At 42.7% G+C, this 10200-nt stretch overlaps 1 protein-coding gene across 2 annotated transcripts in view; it reads left to right on the top strand.

Annotated features, from left to right (window-relative positions):
- Positions 1-3006: 3006 nt before the first annotated feature.
- Positions 3007-10200, top strand: part of cpxm2 (carboxypeptidase X (M14 family), member 2) — a 66646-nt gene continuing 59452 nt past the window's right edge. Inside the window, exons 1-3 of one of the 2 annotated variants that reach the window (XM_058407252.1) lie at positions 3007-3079; positions 3488-3880; positions 9724-9804. In XM_058407252.1, the coding sequence (XP_058263235.1) occupies positions 3610-3880; positions 9724-9804 (352 nt within the window). In that variant the 5' untranslated portion in view covers positions 3007-3079; positions 3488-3609. The other variant, XM_058407251.1, reaches the window with a different exon arrangement.

Below are 10200 nucleotides of genomic sequence, written 5' to 3'. Positions count from 1 at the left end.
GCTGTTCTGGACAAACTAGTCCCATCCATGGAGGCCCCACCTCGCAACTTACAGGACTTAAAGGATCTGCTGCTAACATCTTGATGTCAGATCCCACAGCACACCTTCAGGGATCTAGTGGAGTCCATCATGTTTTAGCAGCAAAAGGTGGGCCAACACAATATTAGGCAGGTGGTCATAATGTTATGGCTGATCGGTGTATAACCAAAAGTAGAAGCGAAGGTGTGACTGTTAACAGTTTATCCATTTACATTGATCATATTTGACTCTTTGGCTCATATTTGACCCTTTAGACCATATTTGACTCCTTGGATCATATTTGACCCTTTAGACCATATTTGACTCTTTGGATCATATTTGACTCTTTAGATCATATTTGACTCTTTGGATCATATTTGACTCTTTGGATCATATTTGACTCTTTAGATCATATTTGACTCTTTCGATCATATTTGACTCAACCATTTCTCATCACTTTTGTGTCCATCAGCCTACGCTGCTGTTTCTTTGCTGTGTTTCTTTCTCTCTCTCTCTCTCTCTCTCTCTCTGCCAGAGTTTTCTCGTTAGCAATGCTGGCGCCTCTGTAGAAGGTGTCATGATTCATGCTACATCCATCTGAGACTGACACGACTGCTAAAACGCTGAAGATCAGATCTGTGATGTGATTGAAAATCTGAATTTTTGGAAGAGTTTCATCGCTGGAGGGATCGAAGGGGGCGGAGGTGGTACACTGAGGCGACCAATCACATTTTAATGCCCCTCAAGACCCCTGTTCCTGCTCTGTAGACCTGCTCCAACAACGTTTTATGGCATGTGTCTCATCAGATTTATAAAAACTTTCGGATGCGCAGAAGCTTTCAGAAGTGTAACACAACACCTCGTCAACATCGCTGGAGAGGATAATGGCTTTCAGATGTTCTGTGGAACTTTCTGGAACACTTTCTGTCTAATCTACCGTGACTGAGTGGGTTTTTTTTTTTCAGCTAATAATATTAATCAGATTTGCATTTTTCCACATTTACTTCATTCCATCCAAGATCAGATTGATTGACTGAAATTTGACCAAAATTGACTGGATTGGACACACTTTCCTAATATACCATGAAGATGGAAGAAAAGATTTCTTTAAAAAGCGACTTAAGAATGACAAAAAAACACACGCAATAAAAAAGGTTAATATTTTGTAAATGAAACACACTGTGTGTGCAGGGAGTCCATGTGAAGCAGAAATTCAATAAATAAAAGAATATTTCTTTTTTTCTTGTTTGTGTTGGTGGTTTTATTTTACAGAAATGTGATGAGGTTTATATTGGAGCTCAGGAAGGCAGAGGTGAGGTCAGGTTACTGAAGCTAACTCACCGTGACTGACCAAACCCTGAGCAGTGTGAGCTTTATTCATACTGTTTGGATCTGTTCTAGGGCCAAAATATATGATTATATCATGATATGCAGGCTTGCTAAGAACCTTCCAGCAAAAAAAATAAAATAAAATAAAAATAAAGGTGGAAAAATAAAAAAGGATATAAAGAAAATTTAAAAAAGAAAAAGTATTATGATCCACACACATATTCCTAACCTGCTAGACCGGATAGATTTTTATTTCTAATTCATTTCTAATTCTTCTTCTTCTTTCAGCTTTCCCCTTCAGGGGTCTCCACAGCGAATCATCTCTCTCCACCTATCCCTATCTTCTGCATCCTCAACATTTACACCCACTAGCTTCATATCCTCATTTATTCCATCCATATACCTCCTCTTTGGCCTTCCTCTTTTCCTCCTGCCTGGCAGCTCCATGTCCAACATTCTCCTACCAATATACTCACTCTCCCTCCTCTGAACATGTCCAAACCATCTTAATCTGGCCTCTCTAACTCTGTCCCCCAAACATCCAACATGAGCTGTCCCTCTGATGTACTCGTTCCTAATCCTGTCCAACCGTGTCCCTCCCAAAGAGAACCTCAACATCTTCAGCTCTGCTACCTCCAGCTCTGACTCCTGTCTCTTCCTCAGTGACACTGCCTCTAAACCATACAGCATGGCCGGTCTCACCACTGTCTTGTACACCTTCCCCTTGATAATTATAAAATATAAAATAAAATTATATATTATAAAAATAATAATAATAATTAATCATAAATAATAATAAATAATAAATGAAATTTCTAATTACAGATTCTTATTTATTATATAATATATAAAATAATATATAAAATATATCAAATGATTATATTAGAGTTATTAATGAAATGCGTTAAAGTTCATAGCAGTGTTTATAATGCATTATTAGCCCAAGAGTCTTTCAGACGAGGCAATCTTCTTCTTCTTCTTCTTCTTCTTCTTCTTCTTCTTCTTCTTCTTATTCCTCTTATTATTATTATTATTATTATTATTATTATTATTATTATTATTATCCAGTACTGTATAATAAAGCGAGCCATAATAAAGCCCTGTCATGTATTTTTTTTATAAATAATCATCCTGTACTGATGACTGCATTATAACACAAAATGAAAATGTTTATCATTTCATTATTAACATAAGTTTCATACTGTCAAAAGTGTGGGTTTTTTTTTTTTTACATTCTGCGGTTTTAAAGTCATTTATATTTACAGCATTTGGCAGATGCCCTTATCCAGATCCAGATTCTATCTCATTTTTATACAACTGAGGGTTAAGGGCCTTGCTCAGGGGCCCCGCTCAGGGGTCCAGCAGTGGCAGCTTGATGGACCTCAGAGCCGAAGTCACAACCTTCTGATCAGTTGTTCAACACCTTAACCTCTAATCTATTACACCATAAAGACTTTATACTACATTTAATATCAAGTGTTTGTTATCTGTGTGTAATTAATTAGAAATGTAAAACAAACTGTTATAGAAAGATATTATATCATCATATCCTTCATACAGGGATCATTACTTATTTTATAGTTCCACCCCTTGAGTACTTAAGGCATCCTCCTCCTCCTCCTCCTCCTCTCTCTCTCTCTCTCTCTCTCTCTCTCTTCATTCTTGTTTTATTTGCTCCATATGCGCTTCTTCTTAAGTCCTGAGAAAATACCGGAAGCAAGGAGACAGACGGGTTAGCGTTACAGCCATTCATTTCATTTCCCACTCTATCTCGCTTTCATTCTCTCTTTCTTTGTTTCCATCTTACTCTTGCCATCTCTCTTTCTCTCTCTTGTCATCCATCTCTAATTGTCTTTTTACGCCACATGTCTTTTCTGAGAAGAGCAAAGGTTAAAGACTTGTAGTTTTCAACTCTTTCCAAAAAGCTTTGACCACCTGCTCCAAAGCGCTTTCCTTCCTCCCCACTGTCTCTTCTTACATTTACAATATCCTTTCCTTTCAGTCCCTCCCTCTTTCTCTCTTTCTCTCCCTCTCCTCTTTCAGTCTCTCCCTCTTTTGCTCTATCCCTTTCAAGGTCCTCTTGGCTCACTAGTTTTCATTGAGGACCTCGAGAAGACTGAAAACTTTCTCTCTTACTCAGGGATTTTCATGACGGAGAGAGAGAGAGAGAGAGAGAGAGGAAGGAAGAAAGAAAAGCTTTATTAAACTTTAAAGAGGAGAAGAAGGGAGAAGAGAACAGAGAAGGAGAGACGAGGAGAGAAGATGATGGTGTCCCTCTTCTCCATCGCAGCAGGACATCCCGCTCTCTTTGCACTCTCGATGCTTGGGATTGTGGGATTATTTCCGGAGGTTTCTTTAGGAATCCTGAGTGAAGATGAAGATTACTATATGCAGGAGTTGCTGAGCAGGGAGCATTATTACCGCCTTCCTGTCCAGGAGGAGAGTGTGGTGGAAGGTCAGGAACTTTCCACACCACCCGTCCACAACAAACCCAATACCTCTGCGAAACAAGCAGGAGGAAAGACAAAGTCAGGTAACCTTTGACCTTTGCACATGACTGCAGACAAACAGGTGTTTTTGGTTTCTCAAATATTCAAGGGAAGGAAGAAAAGTCAGTGTGTGTGTGTGTGTGTGTGGTGCTGTTACACTTACAATTGTCTTATTTACTAAAGAACAAGTCATACTTTAGACCAATTTACTTATTAGATAAATTTAACATTGTGGGATGTCCGTGAGACATGTTACTTCCTGTTGTCACTTACGTTGTAGCAGCTAGAAACACTCACCTCACTTTATTCTGTGTTTTAAAATTAATAAGACAAAATAAGGCAGCTTGTCAAGAAGATGTTAAAATCTTAAACACTCAAGGCATCAAACCCCTAACCACAGCCCTGGATAACTTAGCAACACCCTAGCAACCACTTAAAATTCCAGCTAGTAAACAAATTTCCTCTAGTAAGAGTAAGCATCCATGTAGTAAGAGTTTAGCAGCTACTTGGGATACCATAGGAACCACCCATCTACCCCCTAGCAACCACCTGGAATATCAGCAATCATTTAAGACCCCAGCACTGACCTAACAACACATCAGAAACTACGGTAAAAACCACCTGGGATACTCTAGTAAACACCTAGTGACCACCTATCAACCTCCTAACAACCACCCAGGAAACTTAGCAACAGCCTACAGCCTAACAACCACTGAATTGTCAGCTAGTAAGAGTAAGTAATAACATAATAAGAGCCAAGAAACTATTTGGGATACCATAGCAACCTACCCGCAACCTATTTAGGACTGACCTAAAAACCACCATCTGGAATGTGATAGCAAACACCTAACAACCTCCTAACAACCAGCTGGGACAACATAGCAACACTTTAACAACCACCTGAAATCCCACCTAGTAAGAGCAGAGCAGCTACCTGGGACACCATAGCAACCAACCTGAAAAATATTTAGCACTGACCTAGAAACCACCATAAAAACCACCTGGAATATGATATCGATCACATAGCAACAACCTAGCAACCTCCTAACAATCAGCTGGAATGAGATTACAACACCCTAACAACCACCTGAAACCCCACCTAGTAAGAGCTTAGCAGGTGCCTGGGATACCATAGCAACCACGCAGCAACCATTTAGCTCTTAACAAACAACACCCTAGAAACCACCTGTTACAAAGCTCTAACACTGGAGACTCCTTCCCTATAGTCTACATGACCGTCTTCTTGTGAAAGTTCTAAACGTTCTACAAGCAGATTTATCAGACCATGTGGTTAAAAACCTGTGTGCAGATGTGTTATATAGATTTATAAAGACAATAAACGTGGCCATATTCCTGGAAATTTCTGGATACGTTGACCCAGGAAGCACACAGTCAGTGCTGTGTTGTTATTTATCCCTGCAACACTCGGGAATTAGAGATCTTTATTGAAGGGTTTTCCTAATCCATGGCAGAACCCTTCTAGCCACAGATGTGTTATTACAGAGCGTATAATTCTTTTGGCGAGTTTAGAGTCACTGTATGTTGTATTGTTTTCTTTATTTTTTTCATTTTCTGCCTCAGAATCTGCCCGTGAACTTGAATATTCAGCGTGTGATGCGTTAGATATATCTCCGTACAAACCATTAGGCTACCACTAATCTTCCCACACACAGCGGAAAAGGGAAGCTGGACTTCAATCACTCTGTCACAGAATAAACAGAGAGGATCCAGGGAATACACATTCCTACTCCGAGAACACACACTCCTCTGCCTGTATTAATCACATCAAGAGTGTGAGAGTGTTGGTGTTGGAGCGGTTACTGTACTTCACACCTCCACTTAAAGCCAAAATAAACACTCGCTAAATCAACACTGGGATTATTGAGCCTGATTATCGAGCTCTCACGCTTGGGCTCGGCATACATGGGTTTCTTAATGATGTTATGCATTACGGGATACGTGTGGTAAGAAATTAGAGTTATTCAATGCAAGGACGCTTTAATCACGATGGAGATCGGGGCTCCTGAGATTTAAACCTTCTCACAAGCTTCTGGTCAATCAGACAGAACCTCACAGTTCATGGGAAAAAAGTCACATGGAATCATGAGTTGTTGGAATGGTGTGTAATGCCGTGTATTTCCATGCTTAAACATTTCTGCACAGGATCACGGATTTAAACCCTTCACATCTAAATTCTACTGTACTTTTCTCTCCCGTCACTCGGATTGCTCCAAATCCAGCGTGGCTCTTCATCCATGTAAAACCATCGTAAAAGTGTCATTCACACACTTCGTGTTCCCTCTCCAACACGGCTGTCACTTCTGCAGCTGCCGAGCATCTGTTCCTCTGAGATTCAGCAAGGAATATATGGAGAGAGTTCAGTAATGATGTCACTCTTACAGTTTGAAAGCTTGATGCAAGCCTGCTCTGCAGTTTATGGTAAAGCTTTAAGGTAACTTGAGAGCTGTTGGTAGGTGCAAGTGATAACAAGAACTAACTGGATGTTCAACATCATTATTGTAACTATAAAAAAGCATGACATTTCTGTTTGGAATTTTATAAATGCTAATTCTTGTGGTGTGTTGTGAATTCTAAAGTGCGTTGTGAGTTGCGTTGAGTTGATCATCGTCTAGGTGTGTAGAATAGTTTGAAGAACTGTCAGGCAGAACAAACTGGAATAATTGTAAAAAGGAAACATCAGAAGATCATAACCAGAAAACAAACAGAAACCGACAACACAGACAATGACATTATCACCTGTACAGGGAGACAGAGCAATGTCATCACCTGTGCAGGGAGACAGAGCAATGTCATCACCTGTGCAGGGAGACAGAGCAATGTCATCACCTGTGCAGGGAGACAGAGCAATGTCATCACCTGTGCAGGGAGACAGAGTGACATTATCACCTGTACAGGGAGACAGAGCGACGTTATCACCTGTGCAGGGAGACAGAGCAATGTCATCACCTGTGCAGGGAGATAGCAACATTATCACCTGTGCAGGGAGACAGAGCGATGTCATCACCTGTACAAGGAGGCAGAGCGATGTCATCACCTGTGCAGGGAGACAGCAACATTATCACCTGTGCAGGGAGACAGAGCGATGTCATCACCTGTCCAGGGAGACAGAATGACGTTATCACCTGTGCAGGGTGACAGAGACATTATCACCTGTGCAGGGAGACAGAGCAACGTTATCACCTGTGCAGAGACACAGAGTGACATTATCACCTATGCAGGGAGACAGAGCAATGTCATCACCTGTGCAGGGAGACAGCGACATTATCACCTGTGTAGGGAGACAGCGACATTATCACCTGTACAAGGAGACAGAGCGACATCATCACCTGTACAAGGAGGCAGAGCGATGTCATCACCTGTGCAGGGAGACAGAGCAACGTTATCACCTGTGCAGAGACACAGAGTGACATTATCACCTATGCAGGGAGACAGAGCAATGTCATCACCTGTGCAGGAAGACAGCAACATTATCACCTGTGTAGGGAGACAGCGACATTATCACCTGTACAAGGAGACAGAGCGACATCATCACCTGTACAAGGAGACAGAGCGACATCATCATCTGTACAAGGAGACAGAGCGACATCATCATCTGTACAAGGAGACAGAGCGACATCATCACCTGTACAAGGAGGCAGAGCGATGTCATCACCTGTCCAGGGAGACAGAATGACGTTATCACCTGTGCAGGGAGACAGAGCGACATTATCACCTGTGCAGGGAGACAGAGCAATGTCATCACCTGTGCAGGGAGACAGAGCGACATTATCACCTGTGCAGGGAGACAGAGCGACATTATCACCTGTGCAGGGAGACAGAGCGACATTATCACCTGTGCAGGGAGACAGAGCAATGTCATCACCTGTCCAGGGAGACAGTGACATTATCACCTGTGCAGGGAGACAGAGCAATGTCATCACCTGTGCAGGGAGACAGTGACATTATCACCTGTGCAGGGAGACAGAGCAATGTCATCACCTGTGCAGGGAGACAGTGACATTATCACCTGTGCAGGGAGACAGTGACATTATCACCTGTACAGGGAGACAGAGTGATGTCATCACCTGTGCAGGGGGACAGAGTGACGTTATCACCTGTGCAGGGAGACAGAGCGACATTATCACCTGTGCAGGGAGACAGAGCAACATTATCACCTGTGCAGGGAGACAATGACATTATCACTTGTGCAGGGAGACAGAGCAATGTCATCACCTGTGCAGGGAGACAGTGACATTATCACCTGTGCAGGGAGACAGAGCGACATTATCACCTGTGCAGGGAGACAATGACATTATCACTTGTGCAGGGAGACAGAGCAATGTCATCACCTGTGCAGGGAGACAGTGACATTATCACCTGTGCAGGGAGACAGTGACATTATCACCTGTGCAGGGAGACAGAGTGATGTCATCACCTGTGCAGGGGGACAGAGTGACGTTATCACCTGTGCAGGGAGACAGAGTGATGTCATCACCTGTAAAAGGAGACAGAGTGATGTCATCACCTGTAAAAGGAGACAGAGTGATGTCATCACCTGTAAAAGGAGACAGAGTGATGTCATCACCTGTAAAAGGAGACAGAGTGATGTCATCACCTGTGCAGGGGGACAGAGTGACGTTATCACCTGTGCAGGGAGACAGAGTGATGTCATCACCTGTAAAAGGAGACAGAGTGATGTCATCACCTGTAAAAGGAGACAGAGTGATGTCATCACCTGTGCAGGGGGACAGAGTGACGTTATCACCTGTGCAGGGAGACAGAGTGATGTCATCACCTGTAAAAGGAGACAGAGTGATGTCATCACCTGTAAAAGGAGACAGAGTGATGTCATCACCTGTAAAAGGAGACAGAGCAATGTACAAGGAGGCAGAATGATGCCATCACCTGTACAAAGAGGCAGAGCAACATTATCACCTGTACAAGGAAGCAAAGCGACATCATAACCTGTACAAGAAGGCAAAGTGATGTCATCACCTGTACAAGAAGGCAGAATAACATCATCTCCTGTACAAGGAGGCAGAGCGACATCATGACCTGTGCATTGAGGAACAAGCATCATCACCTGTACAAGGAGGTAGAGCTACATCATGACGTGTACAAGGAGGGAGAGCGATGTCATCACTTGTACAAGGAGGCAAAGCAACACCATGACCTGTGCAGGGAGGAACAAGCAACATCACCTGTGCAGGGAGACAGAACCTGTACAGGGTTGTGAAGAAAAGTCAAGTGCTGGGAGGCAGAGGGGCCACAGTGCAGCTAAAGGTAGGGCATCTAAAACAGAGCAAGGAGGCAGATCTTTTGCTGAACCAGAGCAAGGCAGTCCAACATCCTCTCTGAAGCCAAGAGCTGGGGCAACCTTTATAGCAAAGCTGGGGGGCAGAGACAGGACAGCCTGGTGGGTAAGGACAGGAGTCAGATGGAGGGTTGATGATATCATACACAAAGCCAGCAGGTGGTGGAGTGATGATGTCTTCTGTAAAGTGATCATTATAAATATTTGTATATTTGATCACAGAAGACACAATCAGTAGATCTTTGGAAACACATTTGGAAACAAAACTAATGATGAATTCAAGTCCATGTGTTGGTCTGGAGGTCCATCTGGAGGAACCCTGGCCAGACCTGAAGGTGGTGCTGTAGTGCATGCTTTTATGTTCTAGCTCTGGGAAGAGATGCTGCATCTCTCAGAGCGTGAGAACTTTGTAAACAGAAATGTTTTTATAACCTTCAGTAATATGTATGTCCAAAAAGTGTTTTATGGCTAATAACACACATCCCAATGCTAACAGCCTCATAAACAAGCCACAAACCACACGTTAAACTCAACCGCTGCCGCTGCTAAACTTATTCTGCTTGTTTTTTTCAGTGAAATCTTCAAACAAGAAGGCTGAGAAGACTGCAAACAGCATCAGCGAAGCTAACGGACATCACAGCTCTGACAGAGTGGGTACGTTTTATCATGTCAATGTCACAATTAGTCTGCATGTGCTTTAAAATGCATTCAAAAAAGAGATATTTAAAGATTTGACTTGAGTTGTCTGAGTAGGTGTAGGCAGAGTTGGTGGAGAAGGTGGAATAGGTGTAGAGGAAGTATGTGGAATAAGTGGAGAAGGTGAAATCGGAGCAGATGTAGGTAGAGCAGGTGGATTAGGTGTATGTGAAGTCAATAGAGTAGGTGGAGAATGTGGAAAATGTCGAGTAAGTGTAGGTTTAGCAGATAGAGTAGGTGGAGCAGGTGGATTAGTTGCAGGTCAGTGGAGTAGGTGAAGAAGGTGGAAAAGGTGGAGTAGGTGAAGGTGGAGTAGGTGGAGAAGGTGTAGGTGGAGAAGGTGTAGGTTGAGTA

The sequence above is a fragment of the Hemibagrus wyckioides genome, linkage group LG13 (assembly GCF_019097595.1).
Source record: "Hemibagrus wyckioides isolate EC202008001 linkage group LG13, SWU_Hwy_1.0, whole genome shotgun sequence".
NCBI classification, from domain to species: Eukaryota; Metazoa; Chordata; class Actinopteri; order Siluriformes; family Bagridae; genus Hemibagrus; species Hemibagrus wyckioides.
The sequence above is the reverse complement of the archived record's forward strand: the minus strand, read 5'-3'. Positions and strand labels throughout refer to the sequence as shown.